The sequence below is a fragment of the Ahaetulla prasina genome, chromosome 1, assembly GCF_028640845.1.
Source record: "Ahaetulla prasina isolate Xishuangbanna chromosome 1, ASM2864084v1, whole genome shotgun sequence".
Taxonomy (NCBI): Eukaryota; Metazoa; Chordata; class Lepidosauria; order Squamata; family Colubridae; genus Ahaetulla; species Ahaetulla prasina.
In genome coordinates, this window is record NC_080539.1 from 255,776,419 (window position 1) to 255,799,196 (window position 22,778).

The 22,778-nt window shown below is 36.5% G+C and overlaps 1 protein-coding gene across 3 annotated transcripts; it reads left to right on the top strand.

The window, feature by feature from the left end:
• The first annotated feature begins 646 nt into the window (after positions 1-646).
• Positions 647-22,219, top strand: BAAT (bile acid-CoA:amino acid N-acyltransferase). Of its 3 annotated transcripts, XM_058155116.1 has the most exons (5): positions 647-832; positions 1,579-2,063; positions 5,463-5,665; positions 6,373-6,675; positions 20,744-22,219. In XM_058155116.1, exons 2-5 carry the CDS (start codon positions 1,601-1,603, stop codon positions 21,329-21,331), a joined length of 1,557 nt encoding a protein of 518 aa, XP_058011099.1. In that variant the 5' UTR covers positions 647-832; positions 1,579-1,600; the 3' UTR covers positions 21,332-22,219. The 3 variants fall into 3 exon arrangements, with proteins under 3 accessions (XP_058011099.1, XP_058011118.1, XP_058011109.1); XM_058155135.1 differs by lacking the exon at positions 6,373-6,675 and having other exon boundaries at positions 20,744-22,217; XM_058155126.1 differs by lacking the exon at positions 20,744-22,219 and having other exon boundaries at positions 6,373-9,556.
• The last annotated feature ends 559 nt before the right edge of the window (positions 22,220-22,778 follow it).

Genomic DNA, 22,778 nt, shown 5'->3' on the forward strand with positions numbered 1-22,778 from the left:
AAGCTTTTTCATCAATGCCATTTATTATATGTGACTGTGAATTTCATTAGTATGACTAGATGGACCATTTTTAAACAGTACAGATTTTTACTGAAAATATACCCTCGTTTCCTGATGGAAGCCTGATTCTTTTGGCATTAAAGCCTTCTGGTGCACTATGTGTCTGGTGAGATTCATTGGTCTGGCTGGGTAGGAGGTAATATTTCTAACTGCTTCCTAAAATTGTGATTCTTGTGTGAAACCAGAAATGTGAGCTCTTTTGAGGTAAATGTTTTCTTGGGACACATAACTGCAGAGTTTTGTCTGTTTTACAGAAAGTGTTTCAGGCAATTCCTCCTTGTTTTAGGTATAGTATATTTTAAGGCATTAAAAGGTTAAAAGAAGACATTATTTATTTAAACACTCAGTAAAGTGACTCTGGGCAAAAAACAGTTACAAATAGAATAGTATGTTCCCTTCTTTCTAAACTTGTTCTTAAATTCCATTCCAACTTTTATATCATCCTGGGAATTAGTTCAAGTTATATGGAGAGAATCCAGCTCCTTATTTTCTAAAATCTTCGCTGGATTTTCTTTAAGCCACTGTTTGCTTCAGAGAAGAGTGCAGAAAAGAGTTCTGCCCAAAGTCTATTTTTTCCTTAGCAGTCAGCTGACAGAGCAAGCCTTTATTTTGAAGTCATTTGGAACTGAGAGGTATTGTATTTGTTGTGGGCGAGAGAGAAAATTGCACTGTGCCTCTCCATTATGGTTGAGAGAAGAGAAGGTTGCTACATGAGGCTGGTTCTACAATCTGGCAAATTCAGAGGCTCACTTTGAGGAGCAGGAACTGGAAGGTAAAGGGACATGCAAAATGCTGGCAAGCTTTGCCTTGCCCTCCCCTCTTCTGCTCCATGGGAGGGAGTTGGCTTAATAGAAAATTTGTTTAACTGTCTTGATGTGTTCTTAGTGAACTGCAAAAACATCAAGTTAGGAATTGCTTATGGCAGGGGTCTGCAGACTTGGCTCTTTTAAGATTTATGGACTTCAACTCCCAGAGTTGAAGTTGAACTCTGGGAGTTGAAGTCCACAAGTCTTAAAAGAGCCAAGTTTGCAGACCCCTGGCCTATGGAAAGATGATCTCACACAGGTGTGTATTATTGTTCCTTTTCTCTCCTGCTGGTTTTAACAACACTTTGATAATCTTGCAAAGTGATCTGCAGCACAAACCTGTTGATCCCAATAATTTCAAAGTAGGAAATTGTAGATGCAGGTTCACAAAAGATATCCAAAGTAGATTAAATCAGATGCATTTGAATCGCATTGAATTGAAAACTTAAGAGCATTTATAAAATCCTCCAATTGGTCCCAGAGTTGGGTTCTGAGATTAAGAACTGTCTGAACAAGTTAATGAAATAGACACCTCTGAAATACTTCAGCATTGTAACACAGGACTGTCATCTACATTTTGTGATCAAAATGTAGATGACATTTTGACCACAGACTGAGGACCAGCATGATTTGAGAGGGGAGTGGTAAGGAGACTGAACAAGTCCCAAATTTATATGATTAGAACCTGACTTTCTCAAGATATTCTCCCCAGATATTCTCAAGAACTGGCTGCTATGGTCCACCTCAGTGTCACTCCTGAAGTCTCCCTTGCTGACTCGCCAGTGAAGATTTATGCCTCTGGCCTGGCGCCCTCCCAGCTTGTGACCTTACATGCATCACTGACAGATGAAAGGGGAATAAAGTTTGTAGCCAGAGCCTTTTACCAAGCCAATCAGAATGGAGAAGTGGATGTGGCACAGGCTTCTGCTCTGGGAGGCAACTATACAGGTGTGTGGCCCATGGGCCTCTTCTACACTCTAAAGGCTGAGAAGATGTTCCACAGGCTGCTCAAACGTGATGTGACAGGCAGCCCCTTCTATGTTCAGATTAGCCTCTTTGATTTTATTCTGATTATGCCCTTGGCGATGCATGAACCACTGGCTACTTGCACTGTGGAACGATGGTATGCAGCCCCTGGAGTGGAACGCATTCCCATTAAGTCCGGCCGGGTCCGGGGAGCCCTCTTCTTGCCTCCAGGTAAGGAAACTGAATTGTTTTCTCTCCACTTCTCTTTATTGCCTCTATCTCTTGCTTGCAAAGGATGGTGCCTCCAAATGTATTTAGGGTGGTAGTGCCAGCATGGAAGCACTGTTGATTTGTGCTTGGAAGGGCAATCCCATAATCTGTTAGCCTTTTGAGATTAGCCAGACCAGGAAACTATCTTCACAAGTTTGTCTGGATCTATATTTTATTGATAACCGTCATATCTTCCAAAATTTCTTGGTTACTGGTACCCCTGGCATTCTCATGTGGATTTCTAATATTAATATTTTTTTTTTGAATTTATATCCCGCCCTTCTCCAAAGACTCAGGGCGGCTTACATTGTGTTACATTGTGTAAAATTCCTGAAGTGTTCATCTTCTGTTGGCTAGATTGAAAGGTCTGATCTCCTTCTCCACCTCTGCCTTTCTGCTTTGGCTGTTCTGTGGATATGAACACAGAGCACTTTTATCTAAATTGGATCATGATACTGATAAAAGAAACAATGTGCCCATGCACAAAGCAAGTGAAGATCTGAACACTTTTTGAAAAAGGGGCACAAAAAAATAGAAAGGTATGTCATGTCACAAGGAGGGGAACAAATTTGTCACCCAGATATGCACAGATGTTGTTGGGAAAACTAAAGAAGAGAATGAGTCGAAGTTAATGAAAGTTATAAATAAATAAATAAATAAATAAATAAATAAATAAATAAATAAATAAAGTTGGTAAGGACAACAAAAAGTATTCATCATATATGCCCAAAGACAAAAAACAATAATTGATATATGAGCTATGAGAACTACCCATCTCATTCTTTGGCCCAGTTTTCTGAGAAACACTCCATTGGACAGAAATATGGTCAGGGAACACTTACTGACTTTAAAGGAATTCAGTCTTTGGGTCTAGATGATTCCTAGACCACTGAAAATACTTGCTGATGATCTGGTCAAATCATTATCTTTGAAATTATCTTGGAGAATATGTGAAATACTAAATGACTAAAGGACAAAAATATTGTCAGAAAGGAGAAACTGGGGAACTATAAATCAGTCAATTTGGCATCAATATTTGGGAAGATTCTAGAGCAAACCATGAAAGAATTTACTTGTTAGCATCTTGAAGAAATATTTGAACTTTATATATTTGCAGTAGTATTAATTTACAATATTTGTAGACTGCCCCAGTTATGAGAGTCTGTTACTACCCACCACTATAAGTTAGCATGTATCAGACTAATCTTTACTTTCTATTAACGTCTTTCATAGATTATAGAAGTGCTGTAGATACAACACTGTATACCAATGCATTTGACAAAGTATCTATAACATTCTCATCAGCAGCCAGGATGATTGCAATTGAGTGACATGTCAATTTGGATAGATAGTGATTCAAAAATAATATTCAGAATCAGAATCATTTAATCATGATTCTTCATGAAACTGATGTGAGATACTGAATTCAGGGCTGCCAACTTCACCGTGGAACTTACACAATTTAATATTTTATATTAATGTATTTTTATTTATTTATTTATTTATTTATTTATTTATTTATTTTGTCACAACAGTATACGTAAACATCGACATAAAACAACAACACATCATAAAAGAAAAGAACATATAAATGAGCAAAAGTATGTATCAACTAAATTAATTAGATATAATGAAAGGGAACAATAGGACAGGAACGGTAGGCACTTTTGTGCTCTTATGCACACCCCTTATAGTCCTCTTAGGAATGGGGTGAGGTCAATAGTAGACAGTTTTTGGTTGAAGATTTTGGAATTTTGAGTAGAGATTATAGAGTCAGGTAGTGAGTTCCAAGCGTTAACAATTCTGTTACAGAAGTCATATTTTCTGGAATCAAGTTTGAAGAGGTTGACATTAAGTTTGAATCTATTGTTTGCTCTTTTATTATTGCGATTGAAGCTGAAGTAGTCTTTTACAGGAAGGATATTGCAATAGATAATTTTGTGTGTTAAACACAGGTCATGTCGGAGTCGGCAGAGTTCTAAATTTTCTAATCCCAGGATTTGAACTCTGGTGTTATAAGTTATTTTGTTGCTTTCAGAGGAGTGGAGAACTCTTCTTGTAAAATATTTCTGGACATGTTCTATTGTATTAATGTCTTAGATGTGGTATGGGTTCCAGACAGGTGAGCTGTATTCAAGAATAGATCTAGCAAATGTTTTGTACACTCTGGTTAGTAGTGTAGAGTTTTTGGAAAAGAAGCTCCGTAAAATTAGGTTTACAACTCTTAGAGCCTTTTTTGCTATGTAGTTGCAGTGGGCTTTGGCACTTAAGTCATTTGATATGAAAACTCCAAGGTCTTTAACAGGGTGGGGGTCATCTATAAGGTAATGTCCATCAAGCTTGTACTTATTGTTAGGGTTCTTTTTCCCAATATGTAAGACTGAGCATTTGCTGGTTGAGATTTGAAGTTGCCAAGTTTTAGACCAATCGGATACAGAGTCAAGGTCTTTTTGAAGGGTAGAAGTATTGTTAGTGGTGTTAAATAATTTGACATCGTCAGCAAAGAGAACACAATAACTTGAGATAAGGTCACAGAGATCATTTATGTATAGTATGAAGAGCGTTGGTCCAAGAACGCTGCCTTGGGGAACGCCACTTTTGACAGGAGCAGGATTTGATAAAGCGTTGCCAATTTTGACAACTTGATGTCTGTTTGATAGGAAGGCATTATTCCAATTGTGAAGAGGTCCTGAAATGCTGTAGGATTTTAGTTTTAGGAGAAGTTTATCATGTACTACTGAGTCAAAAACTTTGCAGAAGTCTACATAGATTGCATCTATTGCTTTTCCTTGATCAAGGTTAGTAGTCCATATGTTTTTGCAGTGGAGAAGTTGTATTTGATGAAGAGGTACAGGGAATGCTCTTCACATCTGCAGATGACATAGAATTAGGTGAAATAGCTGATGCCCTAGAAGATACAGATAAAATCGAACATAGATGTAATAGTTCAGAGAAATGGAACAAAAATGACAGAAAGAAACTTAATTGAGACAACAAAAAGTCTTTCATGCACCTCACAAATAAGATGTGAGATGCAAAGCTTGCTAACTATCCCTATGAAAAAGATTTTGCAACAGTAGCTGAGTGAAAATTAAATTTGGCCCAGCAGTGTGACATAGCTGCGCAGGAAAGGAAAGGAAAGGAAAGGAAAGGAAAGGAAAGGAAAGGAAAGGAAAAGAGAAAAGAAAAGAAAAGAAAAGAAAAGAAAAGAAAAGAAAAGAAACACAGTTTTAAACATCATTAAAAGCATTGTTTCCAAATCAGAAAAAGTAATGTACCGGTATTTGATAAAAGGATATTACTCTTTGTTTTTCATCTTTTTAACTTATCCTTGGTTTTTCTCCCTTTCTGCCTCACCAGGCCCTGGGCCCTTTCCAGGACTGATCGACTTGTTTGGTGGAGCTGGAGGACTAATCGAATTTCGAGCTGGCTTATTGGCTAGTAAGGGCTTTGCAGTTCTGGCTTTGGCTTTCTTTGCATATGATGATTTACCACAGACTCTCGAAGTAATAGATCTGGAGTATTTTGAGGAAGCATCCAGACTGCTCTTGAAAAATCCTAAGGTATGCCTGAGATTATATTGTTTCTTAAACTTCTTGTTGAGACTCAGGAAAGATCCTAGAGCTTATTCTCTATTTGCTATGTAGAATACTTCATACAAAGCAGGTGGGCTATGCACCCATCAGATATAACAAGCTAAAGGCATTTTGGGCCTGGCATGAGCACAGCACAGATCAGTAGCATTATTCCTGAGGGCAGAATGATGAGAGCAGCATTGCATTGCCACCTTTTGTGTGTGCATTGTGATATCCCATGCACATATAAAAGGTGCAGGGCTGACCCCTCAATGCCACAGTGCTCTTTTGCCATTTTGTGGACACCCTGACACCCACCCCATTTGGTTTTGATTAAAGCATACAATTTTTTTCCTTAGGCTTCCTTATGTGTAGCTGAAAAACATGCAAAAATATGTAATTAAGAGTCATGCTAAAAGTGCACTGCTTTAAAGAGATGATTCATAAAAGCAGCAACGTATTTGTTAGGCTTCTTTCCTTCCTTCTCTCTCTCTCATATTTTCTTGTCACATATTGGTTGGCTGGCAGAAAGACAAGGTGACCAATTTTTCATTTTTGAATGGTGTAGATCTGCGATAATATAGCATGTGCACTAAAAGACTGTCATTTTTTTAATAGCTTTGATATTGCCCCTCATTGTTTTAAAGAAGAAACTGATTAAACTTTTGTATGTCTCACTGTGTTTGTTCCTCTAGGTAAGAGGTCCGGGACTTGGAATTATTGGTTTATCCAAAGGAGCAGAAATTGCATTGGCCATGGGTACCTTCTTAAAGGAAATAGTGGCTTCAGTGTGCATCAATGGCCCAACAAGAATGAGTGGTACACCACTCCACTTTCATGATATCAGTATCCCTGCAGCTTCCTACCCATATGAGAAGATAGTCATTAATGAAATGGGATTGTTATCCACTTTCTATTGCTTGGGACATCCTCTGGATCAATCACTTGAAGTATCTACCATCCCTGTGGAGAAGGCTCAAGGGCACATCCTCTTTGTGGTGGGAGAAGCTGACAAAAGCTTCGATAGCAAAGTGTTTGCTGAAGCAGCCATGGCTCGAGCAAAGAAACATGGGAAAAATAATTGTAGCCTGTTGTCTTATCCAGGAGCTGGACATTTAATAGAACCCCCTGGATCACCAGTTTGCTATGCCTATCCACTTCGGTTTGCTCCCATCCCAATCCAGTGGGGAGGGGAAGTGAAGCCTCATGCTAAAGCCCAGGAGCACTCTTGGAATGAGATCCTGATTTTTTTTAAGCTTCATCTTGGGCCACTTCAGAATAGCAATTTATGATAAAAGAAAGGCCCAGTTGTTTAGCTTCCTTTAGAATTATGCATTTGGATCGAGCCGTTGAGGCCATGAACTCCAATCTTCTTACCCTGTGCAGGTTAAAGTTAAAATATCTCCTTTAGATGAAGGGGGCCTCTCTAGCTCTTCAACTAATTAGATGTCCATGAAGAGATGGAAATGACTGAACAATTGCACAGCAAGAAACCTTGATTTATAGCTTTAAAATGTTGGTCTTGTGATGTCATTAGAACATTCACAGTCATCTCTAAAAAGCCTTTTCTGTGCTTGCTAAACAGTGTTTCTCAATATAAGGAACTGATTGCTTCTCCAGCATTACACATTTGTTGAGAATGTGAAGGTGCAACATCATCCTCAGGCCACTCTTGTGAACACGGCCTCTGTTCAACCTTGTTCCATTTCAGAAATTTGCCAGCTTCTGCCACCATAAGCCATGCTGAACAGCCAGTCTCACAATTCTGGGTGGGCACCTGCCCTGTTGTTGTTGGCTACCCGATGTCTGTGGGTGTGCCACCTTTCCAGTCCCTGGCATCTGCTAGGGAAATTTTTCAGAACATTCAAATAAAGTCTTCCTCACATGTTTCAATGTCCCACAGTCTAAGAAGAAAACAGACATTAGCATTCTCTGGGAGCTTCTTAATGCTCTTTCATCCATCATTTGCTTTTCATAAAGCTACGGGTATACATGTCAAGATTCTTCATTCTGCCTTCAAAGAATTTACTTGGCATTCTCTGAAACTACAACAGCTTGTGTGAATTCTTAAAGGGTGGAACATTTCCTCCTGAAATTTGGAACTTACATTTTTTTCTGGTGCAAAATAAATTACATTTGCCCAGGGGTGAAATCTACTTACCTTCTCTACCGGTTTGAAAGTGCGCACATCGTCACATCCAACAGCTTGTGTGAAACCTTAATCTTCTTACAAGTCCACCAAATATGAAAATATGTAGCATCATCACAATTACATCTCCAACATTTCGCTTGCATATCTGGATACATACATGATAATTTCTTAGGGTCTAAGTGCCACCTATAAAACATTTTATAAAAATTTTCCCTCAAATTCTGTGCTTGCGTAAATTTAACATTTCTAACCCAAATTTTTTCCCAAGTTTCCAAAAATATTGGTTCTTGAATATTTTGTGCCCATTCCAACTGAACATTTCCTTCTGAACTTTTTGCCATAATACCTCAAAGTTATTCTTATACCATTTCACATTTGAAGAAGTAATATAAACCCCTAGGTATTTGACCTTTTTTACAATTTCAAATCCTATTGTTTCCTCTAATTTTTCTTTCTGTTGTCTAGTCATATTTTTTGTTATCACTTTTGTTTTATTCTGATTTACTTTAAACCCTGAAACTTTTCCATATTGATCAATTATTTCCAACAAACATACACTTGAATTTATAGGATTTGATAAAATAATCACCAAATCATCAGCAAACACTCTCACTTTATACTCATGTTGTCTAATTTTAATTCCCTCCACCTCCTTTACCTCTCTTATTTTATCCAGTAATGGCTCCAGAGTTAAAATAAACAATAATGGTGATAAGGGGCACCCCTGTCTTGTTCCTTTCGCAATCTTAAAAACTTCTGTCAAACTACCATTAACTATTATCTGGGCTGTTTGCTCTCCATAAAACGTTCTAATTATTCTCATAAAACAATTTCCAAATTTCATTTTATCTATTAATTTAAATAAAAATTCCCAATGCAGTCGATCAAAGGCTTTCTCTGCATCCAAAAAAATAAATGCTGCAGAAATCTGATTGTTCTTTTCTAAATATTCCAATAAATTTACAATCTGTCTAACATTATTCCTCATCTGCCTCCCCTTTATAAATCCAGATTGATCAGTATGAATTCTTTGTTGCAGAACTAACATTAATCTATTTGCTATTATTTTAGCAAAAATCTTATAATCGTTATTCAAAAGTGAAATCAGCCTATAATTCCCAGGTTTGGAGCAGTCCTGTTCTTCTTTTGGTATCAATGAGATGAAAGTAGTTCTCCATAATGGGGTATTCCCCCTCCTAATTGTATCTGATTAAATAATTCCTTAAGTGGACCTACTATCTCATTCTGTAAATTTTTATAATAAATTGCTGTAAGTCCATCCGTACCGGGTTTTTTTCCCCATTTTTAATTGTTTTATTGTCAAAATAATTTCTTCAGTAGTATAGGCCAATTCAATTCTTCCCTTTGTTCTAAGGTTAAACCTTTAGCCTTGTACTCTTTCAAATTTGTATCAATATCCATGTTCAAGATTGTATCTTTAGCATATAAATTTGTATAATATTCTAAAAAAGCTTTCTTAATTTTATTCTGTTGATATCTCTCTTTACCTTCATATTCTATTTTTTCTATAATACGTGCTTTTTGTTTTTTCCTTAACATATATGCTAACCACCTACCAGGTCTATTTGCATTGCAAAAAGTATTATGTTTAGTGTACTGTATGTTTGTTGCCACCTGGTCTGCCATTATCATATTAAATTGACTCTGTAATATCTTTATTGCATCTTTAAGTTTTTGATCATGTGGACTATGTATTAATAATTGTTGCTTCTTTTGGATTTCCTCTTCTAAATACCTAAGCTGTTTTTGTTGTTTACTTCTCTGTTTATTATTCATATATATTAAAACTCCTCTCATAAAAGCCTTACTCGCGTCCCAAACCATTTCTATCGATGTTCCCTATTCAAATTATCATCAAAAAATTCTTTCATTTGTTTTTTGCATTGATTTACATTATCTTCATATCTAAACAAATTTTCATTTATTCTCCACGATTTTCTACCACCTTTTTCTTGTTGCAATTCCAATCATACTGGACTATGGTCAGATAAGCACCTTGGAAATATCTTCGTTTTCTTCACCCTAAGAAGCAAATCATTAGTGATTAATATAAAGTCAATACGTGAAAAAGATTGATGCCTATCAGAAAAAAAAGTAAAATCTCTATCTTCAAGATTCCGCATTCTCCATACATCTCTCATCTCAAAATCTTCCATCATCTTAAAAAAAGATTTGGGCAGCTTTGCATGTGTAGAGATTTTCTTAGAGAAAATTCTCTTATCCTTTCGGGTATCTATTACACCATTCCAATCCCCTAGTATAATAAACGATTTATAATCCCAAAGAGTCAGTTTATCATGCAACATTCTATAGAATTTTTCTTGTTGCTGGTTAGGTGCATATATACCAATCAAGAGTGTCTTTTTTCCTTCTAATACCAGTTCAATAGCGATATATCTCCCTTGGATATCTGCTTCAATTAATTTAGCTGATATATCTTTTCTCAAATATACCACTATACCATTTTTCTTATCTAAAGCTAAAGCAACAAAGTGTTTACCTAGTTTTGAGTTTATTAGGTATTTTTGATCTGATAGTTTAATATGTGTCTCTTGTAAACAAATCACATCATTTTTAAATTGTCTCAAATAATGGAATATTTTTCTTCTTTTCTGTGCTGAAATCAAACCATTAACATTCTAAGTCAGGAATTTATTTGCCATCAATGGCCTCACGAAGTTTTTGAGCAATCAGCTGAAGATCCTCACTCCCCTTTGTCTTCGGCCTCGCTTCTCCCACTGCTTCTGCTTCTGTAGTAGAATCCTGACTTTTACTTTGAAGTTGATCCTCCTTTTCTTTACGCTTAGTAGCCGTCCTTGTCATCCTTTGTTCTTGTGGCTGTTCTTGGGATAATAACATCAAAGGGGCCACGTCAGCTTCCATACTTATTTGCCTCTCTCATAGGCTTTTATCTGTTGCTTCGGGATCAACTTCCAGCACATTAAAAAGGAAGTCTTTCGCTTTCAACACAGTTTCAGTACGATATCTCCTTCCTTGAGAAAACACTGTGAGATCAGCTGGAACCTCCCATCTAAATTGAATCTGACGATTCTTGAGCTCTTGTGTAAAAAATATAAACTCTTTCCTGTCTTTTAACATCTTAGGGGGAATCTCTTTCAGAACCATCACCTCTTGTTCTCCGATTTGCAACTTTTTCTGATACGTGGCTTGCAGAATTTGATTTCTCATTGTTCTTGTCAAGAAATAAACCACAATGTCTCTTGGCAATTTTTTTTGTCTAGCAATCCATGAATTAACCCTATATACTTTATCAATTTGAAAAGCAACCTCTTGTGGATCACGTCCTAGCATTTCAGCCAAAGCTTCTGATAGGATTTTCTTAAGATACTCATCCTTTACTTCCTGCAAGCCTCTGATTCTCAAAGCAGTTTCTATCACCCTGTATTGTAACACCACCACCTGATCTTCGCTTTTATCCACTTTTATTTGCACTTCTTCCATTTTATTTTCCAAGTGCTGATTAGATTGATTAATTTCTTCCACTTTCTCTTCCAAAACCTCCAAATTCTTTTCCAAACCTTGAAAAGCCATCAAAATATCATTTCTTATTTTTTTATTATTTTCTTTCATTTCCTCTCTAGTAAGTTCAATATGGTTCATAACTTCTTTAAATCTTTCTTCAAATATTTTGGTCTGTTCTTTAAACATATCTTCCATACCCACTTCAGATCCCCTTCTTGTTGTAGGTTTAGGTGGCTTAGAAGCCATTTCAATTTCCAAGTTAAAATTCAGTTGTAAAGTCAGAATCAAAGATATAAAATAAAATAAAAAACTTTTTCTATCTTTCTTCCTTTCAATATAGGAGAGCCTCCACTTTGTTACAATCCACAAATACAGTCTCCACTTGATTACACAAACAGCTTCCAATTTTCACTTCCTCTCAGACGCCATTTTCAGCAATCTTAATTAAAACAATAGAAAGTTTCTTTTCTCAAAGGGTAGAAGACAGGTTCAATACTTGCAATCCCAATGATCGATCATTTGTGTTTGTTCCGTCTGCATCCAGAAATCCAAAGAAAAATCACTTGAGAAGAGGTGGTCGCTTTCTTCTTTTCCTGCTACTGCAGAAGCATGCTGGATTTGGAGCTCAGCGGAGTTATGCGGGACTCGACCCTCCAAGGCTTCACTTTCACAAAGCAAAGCTTCTGGGGAGTTCTACCACTTTTCCGTTGCTCTTTCCCTTCCCTTTCTCCCAGGGAAGGTACTTCAAGCCAGGGAGCAGCTGATTTTAGCTGTTTTCCCCGGCTTTTAGATACCTCAGCATGGGGCGTCCAATGAAGAAAGCAGTGCCACTGGAAGTCTACATGTCAAGATTCTTCATTCTGCCTTCAAAGAATTTACTTGGCATTCTCTGAAACTACAACAGCTTGTGTAAATTCTTAAAGGGTGGAACATTTCCGCCTGAAATTTGGAACTTACATTTTTTTTCTGGTGCAAAGTAAATTACATTTGCCCAGGGGTGAAATCTACTTACCTTCTCTACCGATTCGGAAGTGCGCGCATTGTCATATCCAACAGCTTGTGTGAAACCTTAATCTTCATACAAGTCCACCAAATATGAAAATATGTAGCATCATCACAATTACATCTCCAACATTTCGCTTGCATATCTGGATACATACAATTTCTTAGGGTCTAAGTGCCACCTATAAAACATTTTATAAAAATTTTCCCTCAAATTCTGTGCTTGCGTAAATTTAACATTTCTAATCCAAATTTTTTCCCAAGTTTCCAAAAATATTGGTTCTTGAATATTTTGTGCCCATTCCAACTGAACATTTCCTTCTGAACTTTTTGCCATAATACCTCAAAGTTATTCTTATACCATTTCACATTTGAAGAAGTAATATGAACCCCTAGGTATTTGACCTTTTTTACAATTTCAAATCCTATTGTTTCCTCTAATTTTTCTTTCTGTTGTATAGTCATATGCGCAGAGGGTCAAAAACAGGTTACTTCCTGGTTCAAATGCCAGGGCAGGTGGGGGGTTTTTTTTTGGTTTTTTTTAATACTAATGTCAAATATCTTCCATAAGTATGCATCTGAATTCTGCTTTCTAAATGTTTAATTTCACCTTTGGTTCTCTTAATATTTTTTTTTTACCACCGGTTTATTTGACCTTTCTCGATAATTCTGAATTGTATTTCTATTCAGCTCTCAACCAGGCTTATGTCATCTGAAAATGTGATAATTTGGCAGTAATTGTAACCAGAAAAAAGCTCATTCACAGGGTTTACTGATCCATAGTTGGTTAGATCCATAGTTTGTTGGATAAGCCATTGCTGCTTGATTAGTATAAAATGCCAATGACCATAGAAGACAAACCATCAACCTTTTAAAGTTCACAAACCATGATAAAACATAATGTGATTTGCTTGGATTTGCTTAGTGTGATGTGGGAACTCATTGTCAGCCCCAAGGAACCAAGAATGACCCAAGGAGCTACTTCAGAGTATTCAGAGTACTTCACCATCTGGTCAGAACCTAACTTTACATTCCCCCACCACCATCATCCAGTCTCAACTGTCAGTACTTATCCTTTCATCCCGTCCCCTGCCATCACATATGATGATGATGTCTCATGGATGAGAAACGAAACATTTTGTTCTTCTTCCTTCAGTTCTTCAGTCCAGTTGCCTTTTCAAAAAAACACCTTTATTTATTGATTGATTGATTGATTGATTGATTGATTGATTTGATTTGATTTGATTTGTATACCGCCCTTCTCCCAAAGGACTCAGGGCAGTTTACAGCCGAATAAAACAAGAATATAAAAATTAAAAACATTATTAAAAGACTTATTCAATTTGGCTAACAAATAAAATTCAGTAAGAAACTAAAACTATGCGACAACTATGACCTGGATGATTGAGAATCTCCACAGACACTGAGTACACTATTTAAGAGTACTTTCTCTACTGTTACTTGCCAATAGACAGAACTTTTGCCAGACTAAAGCACTTCTCTGTGTGATTATTAGATTTATTCTATGAACTGCTAGGCAGGGTCTGCCTTTGCCCATTTCCTACAAAACAAAGATCCAAAGTTATGTTTTTTGAAGAACATTTGAAGACTGTCTCCAAGAGAGCTTTTTATCAGGTCCGCCTGATTCGCCAGTTGCGCCCCTTCCTGGACCGGGATGCCTTATGTACAGTCACTCATGCTCTTGTTACCTCTCGCCTGGACTACTGCAATGCTCTCTACATGGGGCTCCCCTTGAAGAGCACCCGAAGGCTCCAGTTGGTTCAGAATGCAGCTGCACGGGTGATAGAGGGAGCCACTCATGGCTCCCATGTAACACCACTCCTGCGCAAGCTGCACTGGCTGCCTGTGGTCTTTCGGGTGCACTTCAAGGTGTTGGTTACCACCTTTAAAGCGCTCCATGCCTTAGGACCGGCTTACTTACGGGACCGCCTGCTGCCACCATTTGCTTCCCACCGACCCATGCGCTCTCACAGAGAAGGACTCCCCAGGGTACTGTCAGCCAAGCAATGTCGGCTGGCGGCCCCCAGGGGAAGGGCCTTCTCTGTGGGGCTCCCACCCTCTGGAACTAACTTCCCCCAGGACTTCGTCAACTTCCTGACCTTCGAACCTTCCGCCACGAGCTGAAGACATTTTTATTTATTCACGCAGGACTGGCATAGAATTTTTAGAAGTTTTTATTATTCGGTTTTAAATTTTAAAGTGGGTTTTACTGTTTTAAATGCATTTTAAATTGGAGGCCATATTTAATAAGTTTTTTAATTATTGTTTTTATTCTGTATTTATTCATTGTGGTTTTATTTGGCTGTGAACCGCCCTGAGTCCTTCGGGAGAAGGGCGATATAAAAATTTAATTAAATAATAATAACAATAATAATGATGATGATGATGATGATGATGATGATGATATGATGATGTCTCATTGATACTCGGGAAGGAGCTTATCCTCCTGCAATTCTGGATTACATCCCACCATACTCAGTCTGGATGAAAATATCCTTATGACATGGTTTATTCTGTAAAGTACATATCAGAAATATAACTTTGTAGTAAAGGGCAAAAATATGTATAATTTCCAGGTTTCTATTTGTCTCACGCTTCCATAAGATTGATTGGTATTGCTTTAATACAAGTGCTCAACTGTAAAATGAAGTCAATAATGTGTCGCCCCCATTCCTATCCCAAAGGAAGCCTCAACCAACCCTAGGCTAGCCCACTTACAATATAAACAAAAAAGGCTTCTCAACCAAGCCCAAAACCAATTGTTCATATCTTATATTAAATTTTGAAAGTTTATTTCGTTGCTTGGATCAGATCCCATCTTAGCAAGTCCTTGGCTTCCAAGGACACCTAATTGTCCTTGGAAGCCAAATATACTTGAACCTGATTATGGAAATATCCAAGGAAAAGTTGTGTAGACAGAGCATACCTCTTTTTGAGGCAAACAGACACCAAATACAAAAGTATCAGTCATACTCCGTGTCCAAAAAATAAACTGACCATTGTCACAAAAATGTGGAGTGGAATGGATGACTTCTGGAAATAGGCGGCCTATGTGTGCAAGGCGTCTTTCTCCCAGATTTGCATATTTAAAAATGGCATCAAGAAAACCTGGGATTATCAATGAAATGTGGTTGGTCAATTGCTCTAAGCTATTGTTTTGTTTTGTTTTAGAAAATTTTTATTTTTAAACATAAAATAAAAAACCCCTCATCAAATCAATTCCATTACAACGTGCTGTAAGGGTGTTAACATATCTTCCTGTGTATTCGCAAAATAATCATCTCTTCCATACATATATTTTATACTCATTTTTCCTAACATATCTTTCCATTTAACCAATTATAGAATAAATCCCATATTTTATACTATTGTTTTTCTTGTTCTCTAATTTCAAATGTTAATTTACTCATCTCTGCACATTCCAACATTTTTCTAATTATTTCATCTTGCAAAGGTAACTTTTCATTTTTCCAATTTTTTGCAAATACAATCCTAGCTGCTGTAGTAATATTCACAATCAAATATTTTATATGTCTAGTATATATCTCCGGTATAATTCCCAACAGAAAAATTTCTGGCTTAAAGTCAATATGCTTTTTAATCATTTTTTCCAGCTACGTGTGTATTTTAGTCCAATATTTTTTAGCTTCAGTGCATGTCCACCCCATGTGGTAATATGATCCAGGTATCTGATGACATTTCCAACATTTTTCAGATTTGTCCTTAGACATTCTAGCAATTCTTGTCGGAGGTAGATGCCACCTGTAAAACATCTTATACAAATTCTCTTTAAATGCTGTCAACATCATCATTTTATAATTATACTTCCACAATTTCTGCCAGTCATCTAGATCTATCCCATGACCAAGCAATCATTGTCTCTTTAACCTGTTCTTCCTCTAACTTCACCTCTAGTACTAGAATCCATACAGTCTCTTTATCAGGTTGTTATCTGAACCTGTTAAAATCTCATCAAAACTCGTTAGGTTATTATAAAAGCCTTCTTTTTTAACATCATTATCATATCTGGATTGTATTTGCAAGTATGCAAACCAATTCATTGTTATACCCTCTGCCTCTAATTCTAATTTGGATTTTAACTCACCCTTTTCATTCAACAATTCATTATATCTAACAATATGTTCCTTTTTAAATTTTATTAAGAGAATGCCTCAATTGGTGAAACCCACATTGGAATTTTTAAGAAGTGACTTTTCTTAAATCTTTTCCCAATTTAATAACGTTTCTCTGACTATATGTCTTCTAAAATAGCCCTGTGATTTAGCTTGTCCATACCATAAAAAGGCGTGCCATCCCAACAACAAATCATGGCCTTCCAGAGTTAATATTCTATTATTTTTTAGGGTTATCCATTCTTTAATCCACATCATATTCGCTGCTTGATAATGTAGTTCCCAATTGGGTAGCCCAAAACCGCCTCTAACTCTCTTATCTTGTAATAGTTTTATTTTTATCCTTGCTTTTTTCCCTTGCCAAATGCACTTTAGGATCGCTTTGTTCAGCTCCTCAAAGTACCCTCTGGTCAATTTAATAGGTATAGTCTGAAACAAATACAGAATTCTAGGTAATATATTCTTGTTGATATTCTTCCCAACAAAGACAATTGTAGATGTTCCCACTTAGTCAAATCCACCACAATCTGCTGTTTGAGTTTACCATAGTTATTTTCTTTTAAAGTGCTACACCTTGGAGTAAGATATATCCCCAAATATTTAACTTTACTTGCAATCTGCATCCCAGAATATTTTATCAACTCATTTTTTTTGCTTCATCAACATATTTTTTGTCAAAATTTTCGTTTTGTCTCTATTAATTTTCAAGCCTGCCACTTTCCCATATTCATCAATTCTTTCTAAAAAACAAATTATAGATTCCAAAGGATCCTCAACAATAAAAACCAAATCATCAGCAAAAGCTTGAAGTTTGTATTCTTCTGAATTTTCATGCCTTTTATTCCCCTTTCCTCTCTAATATTTCTATTCAATATTTCCAAGGTCAACACAAACAGCAGCGATGACAGTGGACAGCCTTGTCTTGTACCTTTTCCAATTTGAATCGCACCTGTCAATTCACCGTTTATCATTATCTTAGCTGATTGTTTATAGTATATTGTTTCTATTGCTTTAATAAATCTTTCACCGAAGCCCATTTGCTTCAATTGTAGGAAGATAAAATGCCAATTAACGTTGTCAAATGCTTTTTGTGCATCTAAAAAGATCAACGCCATCTGTTTTTCGGGATGAGACTCATAATATTCTAAAGTATCCAAGACTAGTTTCATATTATTCCTAATTTGTCTTTTAGGCAGAAATCCATTTTGATCCGAATGTATAAATTCATTCAAATATCTTTTAAGACGTTCTGCAAGTATTAAAGCAAATATTTTATAGTCTGAGTTCAACAGACTATAGTTCAACAGGTCTGTAATTTTTAACTTGATTTAAGTCAGAGTCCTCTTTTGGAATCAAAGTAATATAACCCTCTGTCCAGGTCTCAGGTATTTTCCCTTTCTCATCACTTCATTCATAATCTCTAAAAATGGGAGACCCAGTTGTTCTTGAAATGTTACATAGTATTCAACTGGCAATCCATCTGAGCCTGGAGCTTTCCCTTTTTTTTTGTTTTTTCAGTGCTTGCATTAATTCCATCATTGTTATATTTCCCTCCAACATAACTTCAATATCTTTAGGAATCTGAGGTAAATTTGCTTTATTCAAATTTGTTTCACATTTTCCTTATCGATTCCCTCTTCTTTATATAATTGTGTATAAAAGTTCTGAACAATTCTTTTCTTCTCGTCATTCATAAACTGAATCTGGCCGTTGCAATTTTCTAAATGTGAAATTCTATGTTTTTCTTTCTCTTTTTTAAGTTTATAAGCTAGCCATCTACCTGGTTTGTTAGCATTTTCAAAATAATTCTGTTTTGCCCCTTTGATTTTTTGTGCTAACTCTTCCTTTTCAAGCAAAGCCATTTTGTGTTTAATTAAATCCATTCTCATCTTAATATCTATCTTCTCTGGAAATCTTTGTAATTCTTGTTCCCATTTTTTAAAGTCATTTTCTAATATGTTAAAAGGTTTGTTTTTTCTTACGGTTCCTTTTCCCTACATAGTCTGTGAACAAACCTCTTATATGCTTTCATCGCATCCCAACGGTTTTGAGGTATCTTCTTTTTTGTTTTCTTTGAAGAAAAAGGTCAGTTCCTTCTCTATTTTTTGTGTAAGTTCTCTATCTTTTAGAATTATCGTATTTAAAATCCATCTAGATCTTTTCCTTTGGCCTTTCCATAGCAACATCATAAGGCTGTGGTCTGCCCAGGTATTGGCTTCTGTATCAATTTTTCTTATATTGAAGCTCATTTCTGTTGCCATCCATATCATATCTATTCTAGACCAGGATAAATGTCTACTTGAGTAAAGTTATATTGTCTACTCTGCTGATTCCTTTCTCTCCATACATCTTTCAAATTCATTTCCTCCACCATTTTAAAAAAGGGTGTTGCTCTAAGTTATTGTGAAGGATCTGATTTAGAACTGGATGTATCTAAGTAACCCATCTAGATGACAACACCTAGCTGACCTTGGCTGATCTCAAAAAAATGCTAAGTAGGGTAAGATGTTCAGTACTTAGATAGGAGCCAACCAGGAAAATTCAGGGCAATGCAGTTAGTCCTCAACCTAGGATTGTGACTGAGCCCAGATTATGGTTGTAAGATATGCCAGTCATTAAGCAGGTCATCACATGAACAACTTGATTTTGTAACTTTTTTTGCAGTGGTGGTTGTTAAGGGAACCCATTGGAAATAAATCCCAGTTTCTGGCAAAAAATGTCATAAATTGTGCTCATGGAAACACAGGCTGCTGTAAACAGCCCTAAATATGGGCAAGTTGTGAAGCGCCCAAAATGTGATCACATGACCTGGGGGGGTGGGGGAAGCCATTGGAATTTAAAATCCAGGTCATAAGTAGAGATAGGAAAGCCTGGAAAAAAACTGGAAAAATTGGGAAGAAAGCAGGGCCAAATGTTTTTATTTATTTATTTTTCTATCCTTTCATTCCTTCTTTTGCATAATGAACTTTATAATATCAAGATAAGGCAGTCAGTTTTGAAAACAGGACTTTAAGAATCATGATTAGGAAAAAGAAATTAGGGTTCAGGATTAACCCTATTGTATTAAGATAATAACTATATTTATTGTAAGGAATCATAGCATTATTATTCTAATTCTATAATTTATTTAGGTGCCCAGAGAGACAAATTACAGATAGTTAGGAGGATGAACAGTCTAAACATAAAAATTGTTGTAGTAATCTGAAAATGAAAATTCATCCTATTGTTAGTTTTTTAAAGAGATAATGTGCACAAGTCAGTTCTTGCCTTAGAGTGCAACAAAATGTCTGTGAAGCAGTGAGGGTCAGATCTATCACTCCCCTGGGGTCCCACAAAACTAAGTCAGTGGCTGCTTGGCTCTGCTCACTAATAGTCTAGGAAAGTAGAGTCTAATGGAAAACATAATACAGTTTAGCTGAAACTGGCTTGCTAGAGCAGCACTCTCTTCACCAGTTGACAACAGTGAGAATAAGGAGAAGCAACTTTGTTTGGATAGGTGAGAAAGATGTTATTTAGCACACTACTAGTGAGCCAAGCGGAATCGAATAGCCTGGTAAAAGCAGATTGGGAACTTCAGGGAGCTCTTGCTGAGGGCACTTCAAGACTGGACAGTGCTATGGACAATGTCATAGCCACCAGAGGGCTAAATTGACCGGATTCAGACTGACAGAAGCGCGCCCATCTGATTGGAAACTCTTGAATATTCATCGATAATTGTTCAACCATATTAAGCGGGAAACAATAAAAGGGATTAAATCTTCAAACAAGACTCAGTTATCTTTACAAGAGGTATCTAATAGTCTTATTTATGACTACACAAGACAGGAGGATTTTGATGGCAGAAAAGGCATCATATTAAGTGCCAAATTTTAAAACCAAACACTGGGCAAGTTTATATTTTGCCCAGTAGAATTCCATCACTTTCTTTGACAAATTCATTCTGTGTATTTAGGCTTTTGTGATAAATGTTTGGATCAGGATTAAGAATTTCCATTTTCCCTGGGTTATGTTTGCACATAACAGTGTCCTTATGTACAAACATAACCCAGGGAAAATGGAAATTCTTAATCCTGATCCAAACATTTATCACAAAAGCCTAAATACACTGAGAGCATATGCACCAAAGACAAATTCCTTGTGTGTCCAATCACACTTGGCCAATAAAGAATTCTAATCTAATCTAATAACCACTTTTCAAGCTTCTGTGAACTATTTGTTAACCTTGGCTATGTATTTCTCCCCTTATTCACCCAGGTAAAAGGCCCTAAAATTGGAGTCATTGGGTTGTCCAAAGGAGCTGAAGTTGCATTAGCCATGGGAACCTTCTTAGAGGAAATAGCAGCTGCAGTTTGCATCAACGGTGCCACAAGTATGAATGGTGCACCCCTCCATTTTCGCAATATCAACATCCCTGCTGTTCCCTACTCAGCAGAGGCAGTTCTTATCAATGAAATAGGATTGATGTCCAGTTTCAATGTCATGGGAGATCCTCTGGATCCAGTTCATGTAGTCTCTGCCATTCCCGTGGAAAAAGCCCAGGGTCACATTCTCCTTGTGGTAGGAGAAGCTGACCAAAGCTTGAACAGCAAGATGTTTGCTGAAGTAGCCTTGGACCGTGCAAAGAAATATGGGCGAACTAACTGTAGCTTATTATGTTACCCTGGGGCTGGACATATGATAGAACCACCAGGATCCCCAATTTGCTTAATCTCTTCTATCCGGGGTAGTCCTATACCCACAGTATGGGGAGGGGAGATGAAGCCTCATGCCAAAGCTGAGGAACACTTCTGGAAAGAGGTCCTGAAATTTTTTGAGCTCCATCTTGGCCCAGCTGGAAAGTAATGATATCAGAAAAAAGTGCAAGTTTCATAGGTTCTTTGGGTCCACAGATATTATCAAAAAAGTCTACTCAGAAGATAGAAATTAGGTTGTCATAATGCAGGCATCATAAAGATAACTAGAAAGTAAGAATCATGTGCCATGACAAGACTCTGGAAATGCAAAAAGATTAACGTACTTCCCTTGTTTGGTCTATTGTGAATTTCAGAGTATTTCTATAAATTTCTATTTCAAATAAAATGATGAGCTAATTATAAATATGTTGGCTTTGGCCTCTTGTGTACAAAAATCTCCATAAATTCTCAACATGTTGCATCTATTGTTGTAAACAATTTGCTTCATAAGCAAATCATCTGCAGGATTTGTTATGTATTTGGACTTTAGGAGGGAAGTTTGGGCGGGAACAAGCACGTTGCTGATTGGCTGATGCCTCAGCCAAAATAGTATTTAAAGAGGGGTTTTTGCCTGTTGGTTTTTGCTGGGTCACAATAAACTAAAGAGCTGTTGTACTTGTATCGTTATAATACTTGTTACTATGATACTTGTTATCACTTGTATCGTCTCCTGCCTCTTCATTGCCCGAACTTAACAGGATTCCTAATTAATCTCAGGGTAGGACATATGTAAACCATGCTTGGTTCTATTGGGATACTGACTTACATGCATTATAAAATTATTCAATCACTTATTTCCCTTTTTACCTTTTTACTATTTTAGTATGATTTAGGTAAAAATGTTAAAAAGGTTATATTTTTAAATGCAGTGCTGTCTGCAAAAGAAACTGAAAGCTGTTAACTCTGATAATTAACATAAATTAAACCTTCAAACAGCAAATTTGTATCAATGTTAAATATAATATTTCTAATATAAAACAAGCATGGATTGCTTATACAGTTGATGCAAAATATGGCATCGATAAATTGCAAAATGTATTGCATGATTTTGTCATATAAAAAAAGTTTATATTTTTGAACTTTATAAAATCTCTGTTATTTTTTATTGTTATTTATAAGTACTAAAACGTGGGGAGGAAGAAAAGAAAAAGGGTGTCTTGCTTGGAAATAATACATAGGTATTTAATTTTAATCTCTAACTTCCCGTCTCTGTACTGCAACCAATTTGCAGATTATATGAACATTCAAAGTCACTTTAAAATCATATTAGCAATGTTTGTATTTGCCTTTTTGTGTGTATTGTGTTGTATATATATGGAAGCCATTCTTGGTTAAATTTAGTTAAGTGTCTGTTATGGATATATGCTGCTAGTTTTGCCATCGCTGTGTATTTTCCAATTTTAAAGCCCATTCAGATATTGTTAGTATTGTATCTTTGGAAGATACCATACAACATTAGGCAAACAATATCTCCTTTCTTCTTCCTCTACCTCACTTTCCTACTTCCTCTCCTCCTTCCCACTTCTCACTTCCACCCTTTCTAATGCTCTCACTTC

What these genes read in the sequence shown, in the direction of transcription:
- BAAT (XM_058155116.1), top strand. Translation starts at nt 1,601, where the DNA reads ATGGTCCACCTCAGTGTCACTCCTGAAGTCTCCCTTGCTGACTCGCCA. An exon ending in AGCCCTCTTCTTGCCTCCAG is followed by an intron (nt 2,064 to 5,462) that starts GTAAGGAAACTG and finishes CTGCCTCACCAG; the next exon opens with GCCCTGGGCCCTTTCCAGGA. An exon ending in TGCTCTTGAAAAATCCTAAG is followed by an intron (nt 5,666 to 6,372) that starts GTATGCCTGAGA and finishes TTGTTCCTCTAG; the next exon opens with GTAAGAGGTCCGGGACTTGG.